This window comes from Echeneis naucrates, chromosome 2, assembly GCF_900963305.1.
Source record: "Echeneis naucrates chromosome 2, fEcheNa1.1, whole genome shotgun sequence".
Classification (NCBI taxonomy): Eukaryota; Metazoa; Chordata; class Actinopteri; order Carangiformes; family Echeneidae; genus Echeneis; species Echeneis naucrates.
Genome location: NC_042512.1, coordinates 10620347 through 10648295, shown reverse-complemented (window position 1 = coordinate 10648295; position 27949 = coordinate 10620347). Strand labels below are relative to the sequence as shown.

General features: G+C 46.1%; 2 protein-coding genes across 4 annotated transcripts; one reads left to right on the top strand and one right to left on the bottom strand.

Moving 5' to 3' along the window:
* The first annotated feature begins 11160 nt into the window (after positions 1–11160).
* sts (steroid sulfatase (microsomal), isozyme S) lies at positions 11161–20745 on the top strand. Of its 3 annotated transcripts, none has more exons than XM_029523788.1 (10): positions 11161–11250; positions 11916–12085; positions 12346–12467; positions 12562–12684; positions 13215–13626; positions 13699–13835; positions 16960–17097; positions 17946–18105; positions 18351–18472; positions 18555–20745. In XM_029523788.1, the coding sequence occupies exons 2-10, from the start codon at positions 11934–11936 to the stop codon at positions 18914–18916; spliced, it is 1728 nt and encodes a 575-aa protein (XP_029379648.1). In that variant the 5' UTR covers positions 11161–11250; positions 11916–11933; the 3' UTR covers positions 18917–20745. The 3 variants fall into 3 exon arrangements, with proteins under 3 accessions (XP_029379648.1, XP_029379639.1, XP_029379658.1); XM_029523779.1 differs by lacking the exon at positions 11161–11250 and adding an exon at positions 11315–11472 and having other exon boundaries at positions 18555–18916; XM_029523798.1 differs by lacking the exon at positions 11161–11250 and having other exon boundaries at positions 11950–12085; positions 12281–12467.
* A 159-nt stretch (positions 20746–20904) lies between these two features.
* On the bottom strand, positions 20905–26007 carry pnpla4 (patatin-like phospholipase domain containing 4). The gene is made up of 7 exons (XM_029523809.1): positions 25770–26007; positions 25216–25404; positions 24193–24287; positions 23776–23911; positions 23359–23424; positions 23011–23163; positions 20905–21701 (listed from the first exon to the last, which is right to left on the bottom strand). Exons 2-7 carry the CDS (start codon positions 25393–25395, stop codon positions 21570–21572), a joined length of 762 nt encoding a protein of 253 aa, XP_029379669.1. The 5' UTR covers positions 25396–25404; positions 25770–26007; the 3' UTR covers positions 20905–21569.
* Between the last annotated feature and the right edge of the window lie 1942 nt (positions 26008–27949).

Below are 27949 nucleotides of genomic sequence, written 5' to 3'. Positions count from 1 at the left end.
GTAGGGTTTAGTAGGTGGAGCAATCACACACAGCAGCATTTTATACTATTATTCAGCGGGACGCACCAGATGGTGAAGGTAAATTAGCGCTGAAATTAGCTGAACAGATGGTCAAATTTACACAAAAATAAATAAAAATAAAAAAATAAATAAATTAAAAAAAGGCTCCTGTATTTCAGGAAAATAAACTGTACTGGGGCCGGTACTGGCCCCTGCTACAGCCATGCGATGACGTCAGGTTGTCAACGCGATTGCAAGCCGCGACAGAGGTCTGGCGGCTGTGCTGCGGAAATGTCTTCGCGCGAAGCCACGTGAGGGCGGCGCGCTCCTCTTTTCGTGCAGCCGTGAACTTTGCAGCGCACATTTCTCACTCTCTACGACTTCACAGACTGAAAGAAAGCCAAAAAAAAAAAGCAGCTATCAGATGGAAGTTGCAGTCGTTTCCTCCTGTTACTGTGAAACACGCTGTTAGAGATGATTAACTTCGCTGTCAGCAGCGAAAGCAGACTCTGAGATCAGATCCAGAAATGACTCATCGCTCCTACACTGGAGTGATAACAGTTCACACTCTGATGTTGAACAAAAAAGCGGCAGCAGCAGACTTTCAGGGGCTCAAGGTAGCGCAACCGCGAATTAGCGGCGACGACCTCTCGCCTCTCATCAATATGTTGCGGCGGCGGAAGAGCTGAAGAGCGACGAGTCCGAACGGATCGTCTGCATCACCTCCAGGTGACAAAAGCGCCGGAGTGACAAAAAGAAGACAAAGCGCTACACACTTGGGCCTCCGGCAAATGCTACAGGTCCTTGGCCAGCAGAGCTGATTACAACCTTGGATTCACTGATCTGTGCATTTCTCCTTGAAACAACGCGGGCCTGTATTTCTGTGGCCTCTTTGTTCGACAGCGGCTTTGATTCCCGCTTCCGCTAAGTCAGTTTTCCTCACAGAAAATGAAAGTTCTCCGCTCTTGTTGGTCTCTCGCCTAACCCGTCGACTTAAATAAACGGTGGCATCCTCTTCCCCCTCATCGTCTGCTTCCTTTACACCCGCGCTAAGTGTGGCGTGCTAAGCAGATGGACTGTGAAAAACAGTGTGTGGCGCGCATGTGCGTGTACACACACACACACACACACACACACACACAGTTGCTTGCAGTAATCCCCCCCAAGATCCAAACGGTGGGGTCTTTGAAGAAGTGCTGTCTGGCAGTTTTTCCTAACGCTGATTTGTGTTCGGCGGGCTGTTCCAACATGGCTCCAGCTCCTCGGGGAGTCGCAGAATGACAAGCACAGCGCTGAGAAAAAAAAAAAAAGGGGAAGAGGCCTCACGGAGGAGACTCTGGCGCTGTAATCGATCCTTCTCAGGCTGAATTTTCAGCGTGCACCCGCTTTGAAAATGTTCCAGAAGACTACGATGGTGCAAAACAAAGAGAGAGCGAGTGGGGGGGGGGGTCTCCACATGTGTTTTGGGCTTTGACAGGTTTTTATCACGATGCTTTGCCCTAACTGACACATAAATAGTGAATGAAATGCAGTTTTCTAACATAGATCACAACTCAAAGGATTGTCTCACACACACAAATTGAGTTGTGGGCAGTTTTGTGCGTTTCAGTATGTTGGAAAGTGTCGAAATCCAACTGGTGCAGGAGGAGGGAGACAAACTCCGCGCTTTCAGACTGGCGGGGAGCTACTCCGTCTTTGACCCGGTGCGCGCTGGCATCGGAGCACAAACAGATGGAGGAATTACTAAATGAAAATGACAGCTTCTTGGCGTCAGCATTAAACGGCGCTAGATTTATTCAGTGTTTCGCTAAAAAGCTGTTTAATTATGAGACCGAGGCGTGCGGTTCGTCCGGGGGCCTGTCGCTCCCGCGCGATCACGCGCCGGCCGTGAAAAGCGAGACAGCCGATGGGTCAGAAGGGAGGACACAGCTGCCCTCGTTGCTCCTTCCCAAATATGCTAATGCCGCGTTCTCCTGTAGGTCTGCGAATTACTAACTGTCCGCTTCATTTAGCCTTACTCAGGCCTGTCGGTGGGATTAGAGCATCGGCGCGGCGTTCGTGCGGATTTCATCAGCTCTCATTGTGACTAATACAATTTCCATCAAATCTCAAATGCAAAACATGCCAAGCCATGTTATTGTTGTCGCTTAGGCGGGGATTAAAAGCTCTCTGGGCCCTCCGCACGCTGCACACAGCGGGTGGTTATTTACATTTCTGACGGTCCTCGAACACCACATCAGATCCGCTTGCGGCTGAAGTCTTTATTGACGTGTTCTCGGTGACTGCAGATATTATTGGTCGAAACCGTTAATCACTTGCAGACCTGCAGTATTCAGACTGATAGTCTCAATTAAAGGGATCAATGGAGACCTTTTCAGAGTTTAAGTGTAACTCATCAAACCTAATGATGATTTCGCCCCGTCATCATTCATGTGGCTCCGCGAGGCCGTACGCTGAGCTGAGCAAAAGGCCAATTCCCCCGAATGGCCGAGCCGCCACGTCGATCCTGTTTTGCATTAACGCTTCATTCGTTTCAGACATCCAGAGGAACTTCTAGCTTTTATTCTGCTGACTATTCACGGGCGAAACTGTTCGAAATGTTTAGGACAGGTCTCTGTGTTTTCCAATGAATAAATAAACACAAGAATCATCCATTGTGTCTCTGCTCTAGCTGTGTCCCAGTTCAAGGTTTAGTCCTTCACACCTAAAGTCTGGCCACATCCCAGCGGAAGAATCCTTCAAATGAGTCGCTTCTTTGAGAAATGAGTCCTGAACAACAACAAGAAAAAAAAAGATAGAAAGACGGATTGTTCATGGCCAAACTTTCCCCAAGAGTCAAAAAAAAAAAAAAAAAAAAAAGATTGCCTGGCTCCAGCAGCTAGAAATCATACCGACCCCACGCCCACCCGAGAAGGAGGTTGCTGGTTTGACGCCCACCTCGCTTTCTCTCCACTGTTCCTGTCAAATGGGCAGAAAATATCCAAAAGACAACAAACAAAAAACAGCAATCTGGAATCGAATCGAATTATGCAGGCTAATCATATCATTTTGATGGAAGTCATACACTCGTCAAAGCCAAAATAATAAGCCTACTGCTGCGCCGATATATCCTACGGGCACTCACAGCTTTGCGGCGTCGGCATGGAATGGATTCATGGCGTCGCAGCCACCCAGTTGAACAAATGAAAAGTTGGAATGAAACACATCAGGTTTGTTCATAGAGCGCCAAATCATGACAAAGTTACATCAAGACACTTTACACAAAGAGCCGGTCTAGATCAAACTCTTTATAAAATGAAAATGAAATCGAATATGTCAAATCAACTCGACGCTGACATTCAGCCAGTCGTACTTGTACTTGTTTTTAGACAAAAAGCCACGGCCTTCAGAGTTCACCACAAAAAAGACGTGCAACTACCCTTTGGGTGCAGGGCCGTTGTAGACTGCAGCCCCCGAATTTGGGCTCAGCTAGAGTCCGCGCACACTTCATAGTCGAAGCCGCCAAGGAAACAGGAAGTGCACATTACAGGCTGTTCTCATTCATGACTTTAAAATGCTCCCTGTGGCGTGGGGACAATAACCAGAATGTGTGCACTGAGTAGCCACTGCTCACAAACACACACTGGGGGCAGCACACACCTCACTGACGCATCATAAATTTGTTCACAGCGTCCTGAGGCGCCGAAAGCTGAATGGCATTCCAACCCAAAAGTCTTTGTTGTGAGGTGTTGTGATGCTAACGCGAATTTATTTACAGTTTGCGCGACGACATGGCATCGACAGAGACGTCACTTCACACCCCGCCACCCCATCAGGTGTTAACATGTTCCGATTCTCTCCTCACACTGACTCACACACACACACACACACACACACACTCATCAGGTAGGTGAATGCTGTGCTCTTCCTTTACTTTCTTCAAGCTAATTGAGGAAAATAAAATCAGTGAGGTATGAAATACATTTTTACATCCATTAAATGAGCCCCAGCAGTCAGGATATAAATAGCTCCTGATGTGAGACCCATGAAGGACCACTGCGGCACGTCAGAGCTTTCAATGTGTTTTTTTAACTTTGATGGATTGATAAACTCTGCTCTGACGTTTTCTGCTCTACCTGCCGGCAGGAGCTAAAGATTGAAGGACAGCGCTCGCAGCATTTAGGCTGGAGAAGGGATGAGAGACAGGATGCGATGGCCGGACTCCGCTCTTTCCCTGATCTCCTGCGCCAAAGGCTAAACCTGACACGTTGCGTCACGTCGCCGAAAAAATGATGTCACTTCTTCAACATTAGTTGCAAATGCCCCCCCTCCCCCGCCTGCATGGGAAGAATTGTGCTGCAGGGTTAACACCTGGACTGTTAAGCTGAAGGTTAAATCGTGAAAAAGCTTATGGAGGGCTGCCAAACCAAATCAATGCGAGGAGAAAGTCAAAGAAGCAGTCATCTAATTAGTCTGATTCTGTCTCCTGCGATCTGTGCAATCAAACACGGAGATGGAAGGCTTAATCAAATGCAAATTAGTGCGATCAGAGAAAACAAACTATTGTGATGATTCACTTTCTTTCTGAGTCAAAGGAAAGATATTTTCAGCCGCGTCAGATCTCTGCGCTGAAGTTTCTCTCCAAGACGGAATTTCAAATGTTTCCGCATGCCTGAAAACCCAGAGGGCGCCGAGTTTTGATCAAGTCTGTTTTATTTATTTGTTCTTTTGGTTTCTTTTTGTTTAGTCCCCCCCCCACCCAATCCGCCCTCCCCACCCAATCCACCCTCCCCTTTCGGTTTGCTGCAGAGCTCTGCCGACTCACGTGCGAACCCGCCGTCACATGTACGTTCTGCCCTAATTCTGCTGTCAGATTCGGGGTAAATGCAAACTGCTGCAGGCTGAAGATGCCTTTCATGGCTTTGACCGTGTGTGTGTGTGTGTGTGTGGGGAAGAGAGAGGGAATGGTGAGCGCTTGGTTCAGCAGTGGAGACGCAGAAACCACAGCATGGCCTCAGTTATCACCCTGAAAAAGAGAGCATCTCATGAAATATACATCGGTTTAAGCTAAAGGCGGCGTGCGACCCCGCACCACAGGCTCTACTGGAATGCTGTCTCACAACTCCAGCTAGTATTTTTTTTTTTTTCTCTTCTCTCACCAGTGTTTGATGAAGCTGGAGAAGAAATCAAAAGCCATCAGCCATCTGCTGGAGAAGACACGAGTGATGAGAAGCAAAAGTAAAGAAGTCACAAAGAAAAACTCATCGTCCGACCTCTTTTTCGACTTTATGCCTGTAAATAAGGATTTCTGCATAAAGCAAAGCAGATGTGCTCGGCGTTATTTGGCCTCAATCTTACGTGGACATCTTTTTCAGAGGGGAGGCCTCTCTTCCGATTGGCTGACTGTTTTTTCCCCCCAAGTGATCCAACAAAAACAGGCGAACACTCTCCCCTATCGCCCCTATCATCAAATCGTCGACGTCAAATCTCCAAATATCATCACCGCTTCACTTTTATGTTCACCTTATTGCCCATATCGTCTCCGTGACTGCCTTCGTTCGGCCATCACTTCCCTGCCCCCCCCCCGCTTCGCATTGAAAGTCGCTAAATTGTACGGGTGGGGCGCCGCGAAAATGGCGACTCGTTCTGATCTGAGAGCGAATCAAGCGAATGCCGAGCGGGATCAGTGAGAGCAAGACTCATCTTGTACTGCTCTCGACATGAGCAGATTCAAAACTGATTTGATTTGTCGTTTTTCTTTTTTTTTCTTCCATATTTTATATAAAATACAGGAGAATTGCGTTGAAAGGTCAGAATTGAGGTGAATGTGAGAAGTGAGACGACGGCCATTAAGGGGTGGGGGGGGGGGGCTAGATAATCAGGGCTGCTCTGAAAGTATGCAGGCAGATCAATGCGATCGATACTCTGAGTTCCGCTCAGCAGCATCTGTCACCGCGCTCTGTCAAGCGCCGCGGCCGCCGTTTTAGGCCCGACGGTCGCCTGAGAGCGTCAGCCTCTCCTGACCCCTCCACCCTCCAGACGGACTCCTCATGCCCTTTGGGATTGTTTTACAACACTGCTCCCTGCTGGTGATACCCTCACATTTAACCCCCCGGCACCCAGGAAGTGAACCAAGAGAATCATAATTTATTCTGCAATAAACGTTTTAGTTCACTGATATTTTTATTTATGTGTCACCATTATGTCTCTGTTTTTTCCACACTGTACGTCAAATATGACGTTTGGGTATTGTAATATACATCACTGATAAAAACAAACTGCAGTGGGTGAATATTATTTATTCGAACAAAGTCCAATCTGATCTGGATACAGGAATCGCTCAGTAATGGTGAAGTATTACTGTCTGCTGCGGCTTCCCGTCTCCTGTCTCCTCCTGCTTAATGATGAGCTGCTGCCCCGATCGAGCCCAGCTCTAACTTCTGCCTGTCAAAAACGCTTCAGTTTGACAGCGCTCAGGCGTGTTATAACCCCTCTGAATCGGGGGGTTTTGACCTTATTGGTCTCGTCAAAGTTCGAAATAAAAACATCTCCGCACGGCCACAGGCCGACAAGTTCCCGTCAGACAGAAATGAATGGACGTGTCTGCACTTATTGAAACTGGCTCCCCGTCCATGACTTGAAGTTTATTCACAAACATCAACACACCTCAAGTGGTAACTCTTTTTTTTTTTTTTTTTTTTGTTCATTTGTGGGTTTTTTAAGCATCGGCTACTGTCAGCCTGGCCCGGGCCTCAGTAACGCAGAGCAGTTCTTTTCATGCGGAGGGCTCGGATCGCAGTGGCTCCCTGTGAAATCATCCCTCTCATCATTTATTTCTTGCATGAGACGGTGAAAAGGTTACGTTCCTCCTCAAGTGCTGAAGCGCCCGGTGGAGGCTAGAGGGTTTTTTTTTTTTTTTTTTTTTTTTCCCCCTCTCCACTTCCTGAAGCGATCTCATTTTGCCGCTGCGATGGCACCTTTAATCGGTTTAAAACGCGGCTCACTCTGCTCCTTTTCCCTTGTCCTCCGGGCGATTTAGCAGAAGTAACAACTTTCCAAAAGTTCAATTCAACCTTTTTTTTTTTTTTTTTTTCTCCCCCTTTTCTGACCTTTTCACAGGAAAGCATGAGAAGCAAACACATTTTCGCCCGTCAGTTCAGTTTTACTTCGGACTGGCCTTTACCTCCAAAAAATCTGCGGCTGCATAAAGTCAAGTTTGAGTCGTCTTCTCCATAAGAAAATATCATTATGTCTTTTAAGACTTCTGGAACAAATCAAGGCATTATTTTGACTGGATCACTCCAAAAAAAAAAAAAAAAAACAGCCAGCCAAATCCAGCCTTAATCCTCCCCCCTCCGTTCTATTGTTACCTGAGGATGCATTTTCACCACACCTCAGCTTTCTGAAGAGGATTTAGGAGACAACTTTTAGGAAAACTCGCGCGGCTGTGAGTCGGGGAAAGATCCCAGTCCGCGGCTTAACGCGGAAAAGGTTCACGGGTTCACGACCTGTTCTCACCTCATCCGGTGCTCGTTTCAAGCCAGCTTAAAACACGCTCGGTACATTCCTTGTCGAGGGCACCCTGGAGTCAGGGGCATCACATCTCGGGGAGCCACAAGGCGAAGCGCACTCTTTACCGGGTGATTCCGTTCCGATGGTCGCGCTCGCTCAGCGGGGAACCGTTGAATCGGTGCAGCTCAGTGATCCACGAGGACCCCGCCGCCCAGCTGCTCCTCCACACTGACAGCATTTGCCCACATTTGGGTGCCTGTTAAGAATTCCCCACCTCAAGCAGGATGACACCTCAGGGTGACGGGGTTGAGTCCCCCACAAGAGGAGCTGAAAGACGCGTTGACCCATCTCTATGGCGAACCCGCCCGACACCTGAACGCAAATCCGGACACGTTTACCGCCATCTTTATAGTTCCAGTCATCTAGAAGAAGGGGAAAGCCTTCACCTCCTGACCGAATACAAATGCATTTCCTGACGAACACGGGTCACAAATGCATATGGACTATTCTCCTCTAACCGAGACCATAAACTCGGCATGAAACATTTACTGATATAGCCAGTGAGGAGTGAGGCCATTTTCCCATAGATATCAATACAACTGACCAACTGATCAATATAACTCTTTTTCCAAATCAGTGGAGTCGCCGCCTGATGGTCACGAGATAGAATGCAGGTTTAAGACTAACTACAAGTTCACCTCTGCTGCCCGTCTCATTTTCTTTCTCATGATTGTATGGCTCAGTACAATCTGTCATTATGTCGCGGTTACAGTTCCGACACATCATTGCCATGGATACAATAAAAGCCACATCTCGGCAAGGTTAAGAGGGTGCGTTCAAGTGTGAAAGGAAACGCTGCCCTCCTGTAAGCTTAATTAACCCTCCATCTGCCCCACCCTCCCTCCTGGACCTTTTCACTCAATAAAACAACATCACCACACTTTTCCCTTTGGTTGTGTCATCTTTACTACAATAAGTAGCCGTTGTCTAGCAACAAAACACAAGTACAAGGGAACTGTTCAACCCTGTTGAATAATCATGCCCGTCAGACCTTGATGTTGTGATATTAGCATGTTCATTGGCTGTGTTTTCTAGGTTTGTTTTGTTTGTGTTTTTTTTTTTGCCATCCTCTACATCAACACAACCTGCTGCTTTCAGAGTTATTTTGATTCGGTCTGCCACAAAATAAAAATAAATGATTTTTTTTACTGCCGTGCCTGTGATGCCTGAGTCTTCTCTTACATTGTTCAGTCTTCAGGCAACTCAACCATCATGAGGCCTGAGCTCCATCCTTTTGTGTTAAAGAAGTCTGATATAGGTCTTTGAAGAGGCCTTGGAGGAAGAAAAGGGCTTGAATGGATCAGGTATTACAGATAGGAGAGTTGTGTTTTGAAGCGCTGAGAGCAGTTCGGCGCCACAGAAACCTGTAGGGATTAGACTCTGCTGCGCGTGATGATGGTGATGATGCCTGATGGTCGGCTTTGCAGCAGATGGTTAGCGGCGTTGTCAAGCGCGAATGGTCCGTTATGCGGCGCTTCGAGGCACCAATCGGTCAGCATGGCTGCGAGCGCACATCAACAGCTGCCCATAAGATTATCTGGAGACTCATGCATCATCTATGTTGTGTTACAAACATTCCCTCATCAGCAAGAACAGCGAGTTGAGACTCTGCCACCGGAGCAGATAATTTAACACAAATTGAGCAGGTTGACAAATCAGTGCTTACATTTGTGCTGAATGAGCACAATCAAAGGCAGGATGATAAATTAGTTGGTCTCTTTAAAGGGATTCCTTTGAAAAAAAAAAAAAAAAAAAAAAAAAAAAAGTTGGCATTTGTAGCAGTGAAAGACTTCACAGCATTAAAAATACATGGTTTCCATGGAGACTGTTGATTTACTTCTCTAGCCTTTGAGTCAAAGGTGTTATGCACGCTGGGATGCCAGTAACAATAAATAAGCACACCGTGACCTTGCGAACCATCATTCAAAAACGGAAGGAAAATCTTAACCTAAGGTGTTCTGCAAAACTGGTCCCAGGAAAATTTAGAAACTGTAAATGTTGGGAAGCTGCAGGTTTGAGATTCTTGACAACAACAAAAAAAAAACAAAACAAAACACCAAATGTCTCACCACTTCCTTCACTTCAGAGCACAAAAGGTTCGGAAGAGAAAGGTGTTGAAAAACAAGAAAAAAAAAAAAAAAAAACAAAGGCGTGAATGGCAAGGACACCTGGCTTTTGTGAGGAAAAAAAAATAAAAATTACGGAGGCTTCGCATGACTAAACATTAATTAGCAAATTGGTTTGAAAAGTTACAAATTGTTGATGACTGAAACCTGCAGCGCCGAGGAAAAATTGTGTATGAGTAAAAAGCTTGAATGCATAAATGCAGTCATAAAATTTCATCAAAACTGAATTAATGTGAGGCATCCGGGGGGGGGGGGGGGGGGGGGGCGGCGAAAAGAGGGACTGGAGCATCAGAACTTGTAGTCCTGCCCTTCCCTTTGTTGGTGAAAGTGAAAACTGAACTTTTCAACTTCCCCTGAATGTTCTGATTTGAACTCTCTCCACAGTCAGACTGGCCATCAGGACTGTCGGCCGCTAGACCATGAAAAACAGAAATAAATCAAATCAAATCAATATGGTTTTTTTTTTCTTTTTCCTTTTTTAGGTTTTACTGGCCCCTCTCCATGTGACGCTCCAGCCGGTCCCAAAGGTTAAGTCAGGAGCTGAATTTCTCTCTCAGTGTGACTCTGACTCTTTCCTTCCAGTAAACACACATCAGAGGTTCCCTCCCGTCTTACCTACACTTCATTTTCACTTTTTTTTTTGGGGGGGGGGGGGGGGGGCTCACCACCAACTTTTTCTTTTGCCTGCACAGAAAACCCAAACTACCGATATATATATATGAGGCTTATAGGAACCAGTCTAAATACAGATGGTGCCATTATTCGTTGGCCATTTCGTAATGATCTGCTAAAGCTAAAGAGAGCTTTAAAATGCACGCATAAGCAGGCAGAAAACGCTCACAATCCATCTGTCCCTTTGCTCTGTTGCTCAGATTGATTGAACACAAAGCGCCCACAGCTGAATGACAGTTGGAGACCTTCAGTCTTAGTTGTCAAAGCTCAGTTTAAAAATAAATAAATATATATATATATATATATATATATATATATATATAAAATCTGATAAGAGCCACTGGCCTCTCTTTAATCCTGATGCATACTTTCTTTGATTCTGCAGAATTAGCTTCAGAGATTTATTCCATAGAAATACAGATATTTCAATCGTTAAAGTTTAACGAGTCTCTTTTAAGATGAAGTTAACTTTAAAGATAAAGCTTGTTGTCAGATGTGCAAACCTGAAACTGAGATCACAGCAGTAACAAGGGCAGGGTAGACTTTGTGTTTTCATCTGGTGGCCTATGCTGTGTAATATATATATATATATATATATTTTTTTTTTTTTTTATCCCTGTGATCAAAATATATCGATTATTTTCCCCACAGCTGTGGCGTTTTACCGCTTCAGGTCGCTTTTTATTTTGAAAGTCAGGCCCGGAGGCGCTGCTGTGAATTTTCAGGCGAACTTGACGAGCGGCGATATCGCGAGATTGTTGTCTCGTCGTTCCGGGACATTTGTGAGATTAGTCTTTTTTTTTTTTTTTTCTCCTAACAGAAAAAGTGAAGGTGTGTGGACAAGCTCAGCTGTTCACCGTTTACAAGGGGCACGCGGACAGGTGGTCAACGCCAGTCGCCGGTGAGTGACGTCACGTCGGACCGAGTTTACCCCCTGCGTGAAGTAATTGAGCTGATCAAACATGGGAACTATTTACAAAACTGCTCCGTTTTAATTTATGACGTACTTCAAACTTGACATGCAGCCTGTCAGTCAAACCTGCAGACACTTTTTTTTTTTCTTTTTGGGATTCATTTCATCAGAATCGGGAGTTTTCACGTTTTACGGAAATATAAAGGCAAGGTGTGTTCAGGAAGGCTGGGAGAAAACTGTTTTTTATTCTGTTATATTGATATTCATACGCAGCCACGGGCTTGAGAATAAAAACAGGAGCCGTGGCCGTTTAAAAAAAAAAACAAAACAAAACAAAAAAAAAAACAACAAAAAAACAAAAACTGAACTTCCAAGAACTGGTTGTAGTCGAGTCCAAAGTCTTGAGTCCATCACATGGTGAGGAGAATGGATCAATTCGTAAAATCATTAATCAATGAGGACTCGGCGTGAAAGTCGTCCACACAGCACTAAATTACATTTTATTCACAGGAGGCTGTATTACAAAGAAACTATCTTTATCATGCTGATGTTGGTTGCAGCGGAGCTTATTTTAACTACTGTAGTGTCAATTGACTAAAAAATATCAGGTGGACAGGATGAACACGGGTCACATGCTGCCTCTCCTTCTCCAGGGTCTCCACTCCGACAACATGGAGTCCACATTCCCTCTGCAGCTGCTGTTGCTGCTCTCAGGCGTGAGCTGTGTCTCTCTTCAGGAAAGCAGGAAGCCCAATTTTGTTCTGATGATGGTGGACGATATGGGGATAGGAGACCTGGGTTGCTATGGCAACAAAACCCTAAGGTAAAACCCAATTTGGCTGCTCTCGTTGCAGCTCAACTGGAAACAATTGCCCCAAGATATCAGGCCCCAAGCACCAGAACCCTGCTTATAACTAGGCTTTGCCGAGGTTCCAAAATATCTGAATTAGGTAGCATGTGGGTGAAAGTGGAAGATGTTCTGATTGGTCCTGTTCTCTCCTTGTTTACCTCCAAACAGTATGACAAACAAAGCCTTTGACGGCGTGATGCGCCTTGTGACTGGTGATGAATTGTGATTTCCAGGACTCCCAACATTGACCGACTGGCAGAGGAAGGGGTGAGGCTGACCCAGCACATCGCCGCAGCGAGCCTCTGCACCCCCAGCAGGGCGGCGTTCCTCACCGGACGCTACCCGATACGATCAGGCCAGTCCGGAGACGCCAACAATTTGCAATTATTTAACACATAGGTTTTAATGAGATAGGCTCACGTACACTTTTTCTCGATGTTTGTAAACAGGCATGGTCGGTGACAGCAGACCTGGCACCTTCATCTTCAACGCGGCCTCTGGAGGTCTCCCTTGCCAAGAGCTGACCTTTGCCAAGATCGCCGAACGACAAGGCTACGAGACGGCTCTCATAGGTACGCTTGTCCACGCCCGGTGATGGGAGACAGGTGTCTTTTCGCTGCTGACAGCAGCTTTAAAGTCACAGCTTCAGAGTGAGCATTTGTATGTTCAGCGTGGAAAAGCTGCGTCACTCAAGGAGTCAGGTTGAGGAGCTTAGTCTTGGTAAAAGCTCGGTTAGAGTCCAATAGATTTGATTAATAGGTTTCTGTATCCATGTCCCTTTCTTCTACTCGTACTACCTCGCCCTCCAAGGGCACGCATTTTAAATGTCCCATTATTAGGGCGTAGCTAATACCATGATTGACAGACTGCACTTGAAAAGGTCATGCCATGTCAAAATTAAATGATTCTTGATTGACTTTGTGACTCTAAATCCAAGTCTCAGTCAAAGTTTTATCATTCCTAATTTTGATGAATTTGGAGCAGACAGGGGCAAGCCCAACAGACGTGCAGGTGTACAGCTAAAAACCTCTTTCAGCACTTTCAGTTCAGATTTTTTTTTTTTTTTTCCTTTCTTTCTTTGCAAATATCTCCTCGGTCCCAGGAAAATGGCACCTGGGACTAAACTGTGAGCGTGGCGACGATCACTGCCACCATCCCAGAGTGCACGGCTTCGGTTATTTCTTCGGGATCCCCCTGACCAACATGCGGGACTGCCAGCCCGGACACGGTACCGTGTTCCAGTTTCACAAGTATCTGCCATACAGGACCCTGGCTCTGGTCGTGGTTACGTCAGCCGTACTCCACTACAGCGGCGTCATCGGCATCCGGCGGGGGCTGGTCCTGGGTCTACTGCTCCTGCTGCTCCTGGTCTCGGGCCTGCTCGCGGGGTTCATCGTGGTCATCCCGTACTTGAACTGTATCCTGATGAGGGATCACGGAATCGTGGAGCAGCCTTTCACGTCTGAAAACCTGACGCTGAGGATGACCCGTGAGGCAGTGGACTTCATAGAGAGGTACAACGTCAGAAAACTCGCTGCCCGCTCTGTGTGACGCTGGCATTTAAACTGCACTTCCTGGTTCTGCAGGAACACGGCGCGGCCCTTCCTGCTCTACTTCTCCTTCATCCAAGTGCACACGGCCATGTTCGCGTCTGCGGCGTTCAGGGGAACGAGCCGTCACGGCGTCTACGGAGACGCTGTCCACGAGGTCGACTGGAGTGTCGGTAGGTCAGCAGAGTTAAGCTTTACTGGTGTCCTCCTGTGCATCTGTGATTGTCAGTAAAAATTCCAAAATCCATATTCTGGCAGGAAGAAACCCTGACCTTGTTGGGAGCTCTTTTCACCAGCACATTAATCATTATTAACGGCCCACGGATATTTGGCGGCGTTTCTCTTTATGTGGGATTCAGGGAAAACAAACCTAATTCTGGTCTGCACATAAAATTTGTTGACTATGACGAGTAACGCTTCACTAGTAGCTGAAGAGTAGGATGAACTGGTCGGCGCGGTGCTTGGATCAAACCGTCTTTGCAGTGAATGAAAAAGCCAATTCACAGACATGACACACACACACACCCAAAAAAAAAATAAAAAAGAGAGAGAGAGAGCTACAGCGCTAGAGCCGTGGGTGATGAACAGATTGTAGAGAGGTATGGCTGAGAGGTACAACACACACACACACAGCCGTAGTAATGATGGTTTTGTTCTGCCACTTCTGTTTTTTCTTTTTGTTTGTTTTTAAAAAGCAAAAGTGGGACCATCAAGCGACGGCGATGATGATCCTTAAAGTCTAATACATCATTAAAGTAGCAATTTGTTGAAACCGGCCGTAGTTCTAACTTGATTATTTCCTTGGCAAACATTTTCCTTATGGTCTCTGTTTTTGGGATCAGAGTGCCACACACACACACACACACACAGAGCTCACTTTACTCACTCTTAACTTGCTTAGTATTCTCTATCCTTTTGTTGAACCTTTGTATGAGAGGTAGGTTCACTTCAAGTACCTCCGCTACTCCCTCATTATTAGAAAGCTTTCATCGAAGTCGCCCACTTTCTCTCTGCTCTAATTGCTGTTGAGTCTCGAGGACAGCCTGCACGACAACACCCCACAATGGACTGAATGTTTTGGGGGGTGGGGGCTGTTTTCCTAATGAACATGTAATTACCCCAATTATTTTTGCTCGAGGAGTATTGTGTCAGCACAAAGGAGGGCAGCAGTAATTGCTTTGTGTTCTGCTCGCGGAGTGGAAAATACATGCTGTTTTCCCTTTTCTTTGAGACTCTGCAGCTTGAACACATCATCGTCATACTTATAGGAAATCGTGTTTGATCAAATTATTACTGATCGCCTGACCTCTGAGTTCAAGCTTCCTGCACTTTGCTGCTTGCAATATGAGGTGACGCACATCAACACCGGCTACACAATCCTGCAGCTAACTCAGCTCTCAGAACCTTGCTGGTGAGCTGGTAGAGACCAAAAACTGAGGCAACACTGGACTCACATGAATCACATTTGTGCTCCAGGGCTGTAAAGTGAAGTCACTGCTGAAGTCCCTTAAACCTGCAGTGGTAGCCGATAAAGCAGGGTGTGCGCCTCATTGTCGTACCAGAAAGGGCAACCTGCCAGACAACACAGGCAAAACAACAGGACAACAACATGGTAACACATTTACTGTCACAAATTTCTATTGGCCACCGTTTTCACTCTGGTGCATGGCGGAAACCAACCAACTACTGACACCAACGCTGTAGAGAGAGTGAGTTAAGGCTGAAGTGAAGAGAGACGTCTTTCCCTTAAAAACACAGATAATTGTAAGGACAGCTGATTCTCCTCCAGGTGACACTGCTCTGGAGCCGGTAATGTAGCTTGATCCTTGAAGCCTTTCGTATAGGGAGAGAGTTCAAATCGATTTCTAAACATACCAGGAAGCTGAAACATGACTCAGGTTTTATCTCGGCACTTCACTTATAAAATCCCCACTCACACACAAATCGCTTCGCTCCCTTTTCCCTTTTCATTGTATGCATTATGAACCAGCTGCTGCGATGATGCAGACAAACAGAAAGGTGTGGAGCTGGCAACTCATCTGGAGTGACAGCCCTTCTTTACTCTCACTGGATCTGATAAACATAACCACAAATGCCTCTGTGCTTCGCCTTCATCCACATCACAACTGCCCCCCCCCCCCGCCACCACCACCAACCCATGAATTATTTCCAGTTTCTACTGTTAAAAAAAAAAAAAAAAAATCAGATAATATTATTTCTGTATATGACAAAAAGGCGGTGTTCCCAGTTTCTATCAGTCTGGGGCACAACTACACACCGAGTTTTTGTGTGTGCATGTCAGTGACAGGACAAGCATTGATTAATCAGTGACAGCTGTCTTCTGATTGCCTGCTTGCATCATCGTGTGTTGTACTGCCCTCTGATGGTGGCAGCAGGGGGTTGTCTCAGCAGCTAGCTTGACTTTAACGGGCGTGTCATCCAGTCGGACATCCAGTGTGAAGTGAAGCCAATGCTGAAGAGCCTCAAACCTGCAATCCACCTGATAACCATCAGGGGGCGGCTCCGCTGGTTATATTGCATGGGGGGGGGGGTCGTCAGCATTTTCCAAAATCACTATGCTCTCAGTCTTTCGTTTCAAGTGTTCTGTCTCGATATTAATTTTGGGGTGATGGATGGAGCAGAGTATGGATGAGGGGCGGGGCTACCCTGTGATTGACAGAGCGTACGGCACAATGAGGGGAGAGTGCAGAGCAGCTCGGCTCCACCCTCTCCTCCAAAATGGGTCCCTATGAATTTCAGCCATCAACACACAGGCTGGGTTTGAGCCAGAGCTCCAAGCAGAGGTGGTAGCACCATTCTCTTGAGGACAATCCTCGAAATTTGTCAGGTGACAAGCTGTAGCCGGCGAATGCTTGTCAAGCGGGCTCTTATGCCTCCACTGCTCTGACACATTGCAGCATGTTGCGCTATTATTACTTAACTAGTCCATTCCGCCTAAGTGCAAAGAGGCAGCAGCAAGTAGTCAAGCAAATGACACGGCAATTAATGTATATATATATATATATTTTTTTTATTGGTTTGAGTTGTCACTTTGAACATGCGACAATGAGGAGGGTTAGCATGCAAGCGCTTTTAATAACTCGAGACTGGAGGCGTAGGTGGTTCTCTGTCTCTTCTCGTTTCTCTGTAAAAGCACATAATCCTTCTCCTTGTGCTCTCTGTGTGTTTTATATATAGATATAGATACACACACACACACACACACACACAAAGACACAGAAACAGTGCATGTATAAGAGATGTGTGCCGACTCCTGAGGATGCTGTCTGTTCTCAGGTCAGATCATCCAGGCTCTGGACAGACTCGGACTGAGAGACAAGACTCTTGTTTACCTCACCTCGGACCAGGGGGCTCACCTCGAGGAGATCTCTGCCCGAGGGGAGGTCCACAGAGGGTGGAATGGGATTTATAAAGGTACTTTGAGGAAACACACACACACACACACTAAAAATACATTCTCCCCGTGAGAGGAAGTGCTGGAGCAGCAGCAGAGGAGAGCAGTAATTGGACTTCTATATGCAACGTGCGAACACAAACTGACCTCCATGGCTGCCTGAACCGCTGCTCGATTCAAAATGCCCAAATAACTTCAGTAAAGTACAATTCGCCACTCCACAATATTATCATCACATATTATACGTTGCAACCGCGGAAATGTGTTAAATAAATCTAATCCAGGCTCACTAGCTGCAGAAATGTATCGCGGACAATATCTGGAGAACAACTTCACAGAAAATCGAGCACAGAAAATTACTATACATATTACAGTAGGCATTTTAGATTAAAAGGCAGACCTCCATGTGTTCTTTGATCATAAATCAGGTCTACGGTTCCGTGTTAACACTGTGAGGGTATGAACAGGCAGAGAGAAATGCACACAGGCTGTATTGAGAAACTGAGCCTTAAAACCAGCAGCCAGGACTGTGGTGGTGGGGGGGGGGGCCCTATGTGATGTCACAACAAAGCCCAGCGTATATTTCTTGTTCTTAAAACCACAAATACGCTCTCTTATGGATCAGCAACACTTCAATTGAAGTCTCTTGAGGTTTTTGTTTCATTTTTCAACTCACAGCCAACAACCAATTGGACGCATATTAGATATGTTCACGTTGTCCCTTTTTTTTTATTTATTTATTTTTTAAGTCTACCACTCTCAAATAATGCTGTTTAATCTCTGCCGGTCTTCCTAATCCGGTTATTAATGTAGTTTGTGCTAACGGAGCTGGGTCAGAGCCGTGTTCCTCTCTTTTAAATCCGAGCAGCAGGGAAATCCACGAACTGGGAGGGAGGGATCCGGGTCCCGGGAATCCTCAGCTGGCCGGGAACAATCCCCACCGGCGCCCAGGTGGACGAGCCCACCAGCAACATGGACCTGTTTCCTACAGTTGTGCGTCTGAGTGGAGCGTCTGTCCCAGAGGACAGGTGAGACGGTGAGGCAGGATCACCCCCTCCTTCCCCCACTTCTCGACATGCCAGTCAAACTCAGTGCAGCCTGAAATCTGGGTCACAGTCGAAGAAGAGAGTCTGAGTGATTCACTGGGCTCGGGATCTGAGCAGAGGACTTGTGTACTAATGAAGGGGGGGTATTAGGGTAATCCGAGGGCTTTGATCAGGGGTCCTGCTTGTGTCAAGAGTTTCACCGCGCGTCTCTGTCTTCTGGTCTCCAGGGAGATCGACGGTCACGACCTCATGGATCTGCTTCAGGGACGAGTCCAGCGGTCCGAGCACGAGTTCCTGTTCCACTACTGCAACGCCTACCTGAACGCGGTCAGGTGGCACCCCCGCAACAGTGAGTCAGCCATGTTGTGCACCAAACTCTGTTGATGCGCTGTCAAAAAAATACTGGCATGCATTCATTTGAATTTCCTCAGGCAGCTTAGCGTGGAAAGCCTTTTACTTCACACCGAACTTCTACCCAGAGAGCGAGGCGGCCTGCTTCCACACGCACGTTTGCTTCTGCACGCCGGACCACGTGACCTACCACGACCCTCCGCTGCTCTTTGATCTGTCGAGGGACCCGTCGGAGAGAACGCCGCTCACTCCGGACTCCGAGCCGGCCTTTCACGCCGTCCTGGCTGCCATGGAGGAGGCTGCCGACAGGCACCGGAGCTCGGTTGAGCCGGTGGAGCACCAGATGTCTGCGGGGAAGCTGCTGTGGAAACCGTGGCTGCAGCCCTGCTGCTCCACCGTGGGGCAGCTCTGTCAGTGTCCACAAGACCAGCAGGACCAGTAAGAGTGAGGACAGTAAACTCATCACATCTGTGACCTCAGCACAACTTCCATAACTCCATGAGGCTTCCATACAGACTCATAATAAAAAGTTAACCGGGCAACATTATGTAGATGATGTTGCTTCATCCTATGTCTCTTGTAATGTCTGATGTGTGACGTAAAAAGGTTATCTTCAGACGTTCTGAAACCCGAGTTGGGGGAATGAAAGAGCGTTTCAAGTTGAATTCAGAATATTCAGTCTTCTTAAACCAAGCGTTTCTTAGATCTTTTAGAAGATCCAACAACAACAACAAAAAAAAAAAAAATCATTCAGCAATTTTTATTTATTTATTTATTTAAACACACTCAGATCAACCTCAGTTCGCTGCTTTGTTTACTGTAGTCCTTGCTGGAGCCATCAGGAGTGTACATATGACGCGGCCTCTTATCTCACCGTGGAAAAGAACAAACGCCGACACTGGGCACGTCAGTGGAACGTCTGCAGTCTGAACTGAATCCGTTTCGCCTCCCCCGTCAAACGCGAATAAAACTGTGACGCTCAGCCGAACGTGTCTGACAGCTGCTGAGTGCTGCATCCCTGTCTGCGTCTGATCAGCATCATTAAAAGCAAGAGCCGTTTCCTTGCTGCACCACCGTCAGGACCTCCTGTCCCTCGCTTTTTCCTGCTCCCATCATCCAGCCTTTCTGTTCCGTGTCCTCTTTATCGTGAAAGTAAATGAATATTCCATTGTCACGCGGCTGTGCACCGTGCTCTTGATTCTCTTGAGTTATCCTCGATCAGGCTGTAACTCCCAGCGCTCACCTGTGTAATGATGCAAACCGGCACATCCTGTCTCTAAAAGACCCTGAAGTACGAGTCCTTCCTTTCACTGTTCTGAGCGAATTTCTCTGGATCAGGCTGCTCCAGCTCCAGCTGATTTAAAATGCTTTGATGCGATTAGGTTTTAATTTATGATTCAGTGCGACATAAATAACCTATCAACATAAGAGCTTCCAAAGAGCAGCGAAGAGCAAACATCCCTCTGAACAGTTATACATAATACAGTGTAGAGAATAATCACCGAGTAGCTGATCACGTTGTGGAGCCTCTGCTGCAGAGTAAACGTTATTTAGCGCTCGGGCCCACAGGACACGCGGGACTGTGTTTGCAGTGTGGGTGCTGGATGTTTATTAGCTTCGGCTCTCAACCTGCTGGATGTGTTTGCCCGCAGCACTGCAGCTCAACAGGGGCGTCTACTGTAGTAATGTAGTTACAGGCCGCAATTGCATTCCCCCAAAATAAGTTCAGACGTGGGCCGGTGCACTGGGAGACGAATGAGTTGCGTACACGCCAGCGCCATGGGGTGGGGATCTGTTAACGCAGCGTTTGTGAATGACTCTGTAAAAGTGCACGGCGCGGTGTTTCACACGGCCAAGCGTTGGCCGACACATCAGCAGTTTGCGACATGCTTATCGGAGAGGGAACACATTGCAGGTGCATGCACCTTTTTCAAGCGCCACACAGTGAAAAGTCGGCGGCTGCATAATTACGCTTACAATCCTTTGGCTGGCCCCTTTCCAGACAGCAGCCCCCCCCCCAGTGCTTCATTACTGAGAGGGAATTTTCCCCAACAAGACGAGGGGAATCTCCTGCCCCGGTAGGAAGACTAATTTAAGGGAAGACTTAATTGTGCCTCATTAGGAGAACCAGAGGCTTACATAAGATCACTGGAGAAACAGAGTGTGCGTGTATTTCTTTCTCGGTTTAAAGACTTAAGTTTCTTTTGTTTATAATGCTCCAGAATATCAGATGTTCAGAGACAGGTGTAAAACATTAATGGCCTTGTTCCTTAAAAAAAAAAAAAAACAACAACAAAAAAAACTAACTTTTTTTTTTTTTTTTTAATAATTTGATAAAAAGAAAAAGAATCATTTAAAAATATTTATTGAATTTCTTTTCAGTTTTAAACGTTACAACTCACAAAAAACGTGACCTACTGTAAAAAAAAAAAAAAAATTGAAATAAATAAAATCAGTAAAAGCTAAATCATGCAGGTTTGAAGTTCCTCCTGCAGAGCTTCTAAAGCCTCCAGCTGGGAAACCATTTCAGCATTACGGGGGATTCTGGGAGCTAAAGTCCAGGTCTATGTTGGACGTGCAGGAACCAGCACCGCAGCAGTCGCTGATGCGTTTTGAGGAAATGAATCTGAGACCTGTGGCGCATCAACACAGGCCACCGTCCTCCGTCGACAGCAGGCAGCCAGTAACCCCGCTACAGCGGAGAAGCCTGGAGGGATGGTCCGGCACTTCAAAGGCGGGCTCTCCAGTCTCAGCTGCCGAGGAAAAGCTCCCGACGTCGACGCCTGTGGCATGCTCTTCCTGTGAAGTGCTGCGATAGCCAATAATCCGCCTCCTGCTCCCAGCTGAGGAAATGAAATGCATCCATGGAAAATGGATGAAGAGTACCCTCACCGGAGGGCTTTTCATCGTGTTCAGCTGCCGCCGCAGAGACGGATCTGTGATTGACATCAAATATCTGATTGGAGCTCAAATCGACACACACTTCATGCTCCACTTGGCAAAAAGTGAGTGAGTCAATGGTGTGATTTGTAAGGCAGAAAAAAAAAAAAAAAATAGAAATTCCTCTCTCTGTGACCGATACGCTGCTAGTTCCATCAGATTGTCCACGCTTCTTTCTGCAAGAACCTCACAGCGTCGTCGAACCCTTCCTCGCACAGAGCCCGCAAGCAGCTGGTGGAGGGAGGAAACAGAGCCTGGTTTAGACGCCGGATGTTCTCCGCAGAGAACTGGGGGGACAGAGGAGAACGTTTCATCAACATCAATGAAGCTGGAAGCCACTGACAGCATTTATTTATTCACATCAGAGACTCTGGCACATGAGCCAGAAACCTAGCAGCTGCCATTAGCCCCATCGTCTCTTCTGGCCGTGTAGATTTATGTTTCTGGCTTAAAGGGCCAGTTTACTTAAAAACACTCCATCTTCCTGTTTGCTGATGGACTTGCATTTGATTCTGTTCTCAGTGAGTCAAGATGAGGGCGAAAATAATGTAACCGGTAAGACAGGTGTGAGCATTTCTCAGACTTTTGATGATTTCACTTGATCAACGTAAAACTTTGACCTGCTTTATTTAAAAAAAAAAAACACAAAAAAAAAAAAACCAAAGAGATCTACCAAAGTCAAGGCAAGTTTGCATACCAGTCACTCTACAACCGCTCATAATATCAGGAAGCGCGAGTGTAAATGACCCTGCGATGGACTGACGACCTGCTCCAAAGTCAGCTCCAGCCCTGAAACTCGCCTCCCACCCCCCCCCCGCATCCAGATGGTCCGACGGTGTTTGTGGGCAGCGCGTGACACTGCCAAAACAAACTCTCAGCAGCGCTCATTCATGTGGAATGCTGTTAGCGAGGTGACCTCTGTGAGGCAGAAGAATAATGTCATGTATCATGAGTCCGGACACATCTAGAGCATCCAGCTGCTCGCTGCAGCGCCAACTCTGTCTCCGTCACACGCTCTGTTCCCTCCCGAGCTTACACAGAGTTCAAGGAAACGTAAAAAAAAAAACAAACAAAAAAAAAACCTTCTTGTTTTCAGGAGGAGACTTAAGAGCCACACACAGAGAATTAAGATGCTGAGAGTCTAACACGCTGTTGGTTTGGGTCATTTGATTTCGGTGGTTTTTTTAACGGCCATTGATTATCAATTGCCGTCAATGATCGACTCGACAATGTGCTGCAGCATCAAGTTGTGTGAAGCCGGCGGCTGATTGATTTGTTTAGCTGGCTACCTGAGGCAACGTCTCAGCACCCTCGGGACACGTCCCACCTGAGCAGGTGTCTTTAGCAGCTGTGCTGATGTTCGCTAACCAACAAGTCATCGCTCCTGCTAATGAGGCTAACGATCAACTGCGGAAGATTTGTATCCCTGATGGCGCTTATTGATAAACAGCAAACAGTCTACCGCCCGATTTAACAAACCATTCAATGCCAGCCCCCACCCCCCCGACTTTTTCAAGTCCCCCGACCCCGACAACAATGCAAACATGAGGGAAATATATCGCTCGACTTAGACCGGTTTGATGATTCGGTTCTTACCATAATATTCATGTTGGCCAGCCGGAGTTGAGTGCTGAGGCGCCCTCTGTGGACGGGACACACATCCTGCAGTCCAGCGAAGGGGGACACGGTGATGGTCCGTCCCAGGGGCAGAATGGGCAGGCTGTCGGTGAACCCTCCGTCGATCCACGTCTAAACACAAAGAGAGTCAGCCCTCTGAAAAAGACTTGCCACGAGCTTCAAGAAATACATTATATTTCACCAAATATGGGACTTCTTTTTTCGGATTTCTCCTGGAGGTGCAGGAAATACTGTGAATGAGTCGGATTTTTGTGTTTTCATAGCACAACCAGCTTTATAGTCGGTGACAAGTGGACTTTTCCTTACCTGTCCCCTAAACTCCACGGGCCTGAGTCCAGCGTATACAGGAACAAAGCAGCTGGCCAGCAGAGCCTGGACAAGAAGACAGGGGAAAGAGGAAAACATTTTCGCTGAGCTCTTTAATACTCTCTAGTTTTGAGTTCAGTTTGACTCTCTATTTCCTGTTTCGCCCATAAACTGTACAGAAAAATGGACGCCGGCTCTTTATGGTCCTCTTAAATGCAATGTGATTGTTATGCCATTGACATTAGAGGGAAATAGTCCATGAAACAGGGGATGGATTCGCATGGGGCTACCCTGTGATTGACAGACTGCACCTCCTACGGCAACCTGCCTGGCAATTTTTCACTTTAAGCTCAATAAAACCCTTCAAAGAAGATGACGATGACGATGACATTGTATTTCTGGAGTGAAGCTGTGTACCTGTATGAGATCGTCCCTGGACGTGAACCGGGACACAATGCGGTTCCTGCCACTTTTGGAGTGCGTTATGGAGATGTGGAGGCGGTCAGAGGCCAGACTGTGAGCATCGGCGGGCAGGATCTCCTCGATCCCCTCCCTGGAGAAGAACCAAACACTCGTGATGTCCGCGAAACGCAGGTATTATTGCTTGCTCTCGAACACAAACTATCAAAGGATGCACCAGGACAGTGTTTTAGAAACTGAGTGTAGGAAAACACACACTGACTGAAACAGCTGCAGCTTCCCTGTAAAGGATCAGTTCCACTAGACAGCAGATGGTTCATTGGCTATACTTTACTCTGGCTTAATTACGGGACAGAGACACGTCACGGTGCGCGTTAAGCAGCTGCTTTTTAATACACCTGCTTGAGTGATTACCGTAGCGTGAGCATGAAGTTGTATCCTGGCGTGACGGCTCCGAACCGTTGTGCTCGCACGCTGTCGGCAAACCTGTACGTGAAGTCCTTACAGTGCTGGAAGAGAAGGAGACAAACAGAGATGACATCATCCCTCACGCAGGCCCAGATCATGCTGGCGTCGGGGCTGATGTGGCACAAAAAAGGAAATTGCAGGGGTCACTGGCAACAAGTTACGGTTGCAAGCATAAAAAAAATAAATAAATAAAATCTTGAAAACAATGCCTGTTTTAAGAACTGTGCTCAGCATTTGAATGAGTTGCAATGTCTGATTTCTTCCATTCCGATAAATATTATATGTTATATGTAAACATTTTTAGATGATATAGGTAATTAGCTAACAGGTGTAAATTTAACATTTAAAAATGTACTTTGTCTACTCCAAATATTCTCTGAAGATGGATTTCTCAGTTACTCAGTCTCTCCTATTAGACGTCCTCACTAATGAATAAGTGCATGCTCCTACTTAAGTGTTGCGTGTTTCCTAGGCTTGCTGTCAGTTATTGTTTTGTTTTTTTTTTTTTGTTTTTTTTAACTGCGTCATGGTTCTGATTTCTGGTTCATCTGCTCCAGGACATATCCTGTACCAGATACTGTAAAAGCTCGTGTTGGAATCAGAAGAGCGGAGAGGAACATCCGTCTTCAAAGTTTAAAAAAAAAAAAAAAAAGAAAAAAAAGACAAATCACAAATTCACAAATCAATCTCTTTCAAAATTTGGAATCTCTCCGCTTGTCGACACAAAATGGTTCAGATTTTATATATACATAAAGCTCATCTTTATTAAGCCTGCAAAATATTCATTTAAAATCCGCATTACTCCTCATATCTTATCTTTAGTTCCTAGTTTATGTACGAATGTATTTTAAATGTCAAAACTGATAGTTTCTGTGGATCTTACAAGCTTGTGAAACCGTCAGCACTAAAAGCAGATATAACAATGGCAATTTAACACATATAAACTGACTATGGAGGTGGACACTCTACCTCTAACTTGTCAGGAGCTGTGATCATGACAGCAGCTGCCAGGGCCCCACCCGAGGCTCCCGCACAAGCCCTGAGGGAGCCCAACAGCTTGTCCCCATGGTGGAGAAAGGCCCCCAAGGCACCCAAGTGGTAGATCCCCAGGAATCCGCTCGCAGCAAAGGACAAATTCAGGACTGCCATCCTCAATCCCTGCACAAAACAGGACGAGGGGTTGAAAATGGTCTCACTTAGGATTCACAAGCTCAAATCTGAATCACTTCTCTTATAATGTGGGTTTTGACTGATCCTCTTTCTGCATGATGTTCACCTGGCCCCCAGTCCCTCTGTGATCTGGATTTGTGTCTGCAGGTGATTCATCGCTTTAAGGCTTTCATTCATTCATTGACATCAGGCGGAGCAAGTAAGTTTGTAAAGTGTCAGCATTAAAGACACTTTGATGAATACAGATTCAAACTGTTTATTCGGGTCTTTCTCAATAGCATAGTTGAAATGAATCGGAATCGACACATATTTAAGAAATAATGGGTGACGTGTGAGAAATGCTCGTTGCATACTTGCGTGTTCGTGACTCATAGCACCAGCAGGCTAACGCGACGCTAGCTAACGTTAGCTGCGGAGCGGAAGAGCACCGGAAGCACCGTGTTGAAGTCCCGAAAACCCGAACTGAACCACTGCCGGTTGTTCGTGTGAACGAGTCGAGAAAAGTACAGTCATAGCTTATACCATCGAATGTAAAACTTTCCATCTAACAACAATAACAACAACCAAAAAAAAAATCGCTCCGGAGCTACATACGACGGGCTACCGGAAAGTAAACAGCACCACTTCCGCTCGCACCTTTCAAATTAAAACCCAAAGCACCAGCCGAGCGAATAACGTCTAACACTGTGTGGCTTTTACTTTGCTTGCTGATTTTATGCCACTAATTAAATAGCAATTGAGTATTGGAAGACATTTGCAGATGAATAATTTCAAAATCAAATAACAGACATGGCCCTCCTGGTAGTCCCCCTCCCCAAGTTTATGAGCAATCAGAGCCAGTTAGATCAGATTTATTTAAAGTTTCAGCATCTTATCAGGTATCTGAGATTTAAGAGCAGATCAGCAGTGTGTACTCAGCACAGGATAATTATGTTTATATTATATCTTTGCAGATGATTGACATTTCTGGTGCATAAGTTTTTTTTTTTTTTTTTTTTCCAGGACAGGTCAGACTCTGAGAAAGCTGTTCAGGAAACTCACAGATCTATTTATGCATATCCTCTGCAGCTACCTCTGCTTTTTCTAGCACTCTCAAGTACCCGACTCCACACACACACACACACACACACACACACACACACACACACACACCTACCAACCTTCCCCTCACCCCATCAATCACAACAGACGAGGCCTAATTTCATGTTAGCTGGAGCTTTCCAGCAGCTCCTTTTGTGCCCGATTCCTGATTTGATGCACTTTTCAACATCTCAGTATGCTTGTGGAAATTGACTTTGGCTGTATTTTTCGAAGCGCAGAAACATTCTCACTGTGCACACGCAAAAGAAGAAGAAGAAAAAAGAAAAAAGGTGGATTCATAACACTGCCTATGTAAGAGAATCAGAATTGTCCTAAATTAACAGCTTGCTGTTTCCGATACGCAAAATGCCGTGGCCCCATTTCTCAATGCAAGGGAACGAGTATGATGAACAAAGGAGTGAAGAAGCTAAGAGAGGGAGAGAAAAGCCAAAAGCAAAACAACTTCACAACTGCAAAATTGGAGCAACAGTTTCAGAGCAGTAAATAAGAAAAAGGCACAAAGTGCCTCTTCTGGGGTGTTGATGATAAAATGGTAAATGTTGCATCCCCTTAGATATGGAGTGTGGCTCGGGTAAAAAAAAAAAAAATAGAATGAAACAGGCAGATAACAAGGGCCGCATGATCTGTTGACCTAAAATAACTACGGTTATGGGACAGATGCTGATGAATGATTAATGAGGGTGACCGTCCAGCTTGAGGCTGTTAATTAAATCCGTAGCTGTAATTATCTGTGAGTAACCTTACATTTCATTAAAATGGACACACCTAGGCAAAAAAAAAAAACACACTTCAAAATCTGAATTATAGGCCCGGATGATGCCGGAGTGGACGACGATCCGCCAGCGACCTGTCACTACCAGCTGGACAGGAACAGATTTAAGACACAATTAGAGGGGGAAGGCGGACGGTTGCGACAATGGATTGCTGCAACACTGATTAATACCGTCAAACAATGTCTGCTGTCAGAGTTCTGCTTCTCTGGCTTCATTCTTCTGCTCCAGGTACAGTAAGATGCTCCGGCCATGAACCGGGACAGGAGTTTTTATAGTAGCTGCTATGACATTTAAATCAAGACTCCCGGTTAGTTAATGCAGTAGTTCAATTGATTTTTAAACGTCTCCGAGCATATTTAATTCATGGAATTTTAATATGCGTTTAATCCAAAAGTGCACGTCGAGGTTTTCCAAGACGGAAAGGATTCTCACACGTGGCTGATTCGGGTAAGAAAAATAACCCGGCTCCCAAACATTTCTGTGCAAACCATCCTCATACGGTGAGGCCCACAAATTTTTTTTCTTTTATTTTTCCCACGATTGTGTTTGATGCACTTATTTATCTGCTGACTCCGTTGCCTTTGGGATGAGTGCAGTCAGGTTTTATTAGCTCATTCAGCCACTGTAGCGACATGCTGGCGAATTGTTCTGCACAAACG

Excerpts from the sequence above, each read along its gene's own strand:
- sts (XM_029523788.1), top strand. The coding sequence starts at position 11,934 with ATGGAGTCCACATTCCCTCTGCAGCTGCTGTTGCTGCTCTCAGGCGTG. Across the intron at positions 12,086-12,345 it reads TATGGCAACAAAACCCTAAG|GACTCCCAACATTGACCGAC; the intron begins GTAAAACCCAAT and ends TGTGATTTCCAG. Across the intron at positions 12,685-13,214 it reads CTACGAGACGGCTCTCATAG|GAAAATGGCACCTGGGACTA; the intron begins GTACGCTTGTCC and ends CCTCGGTCCCAG.
- pnpla4 (XM_029523809.1), bottom strand. The coding sequence starts at position 25,395 with ATGGCAGTCCTGAATTTGTCCTTTGCTGCGAGCGGATTCCTGGGGATC. Across the intron at positions 24,288-25,215 it reads CAGCTCCTGACAAGTTAGAG|CACTGTAAGGACTTCACGTA; the intron begins GTAGAGTGTCCA and ends CTTCTCTTCCAG. Across the intron at positions 23,912-24,192 it reads AACTTCATGCTCACGCTACG|GGAGGGGATCGAGGAGATCC; the intron begins GTAATCACTCAA and ends GTTCTTCTCCAG.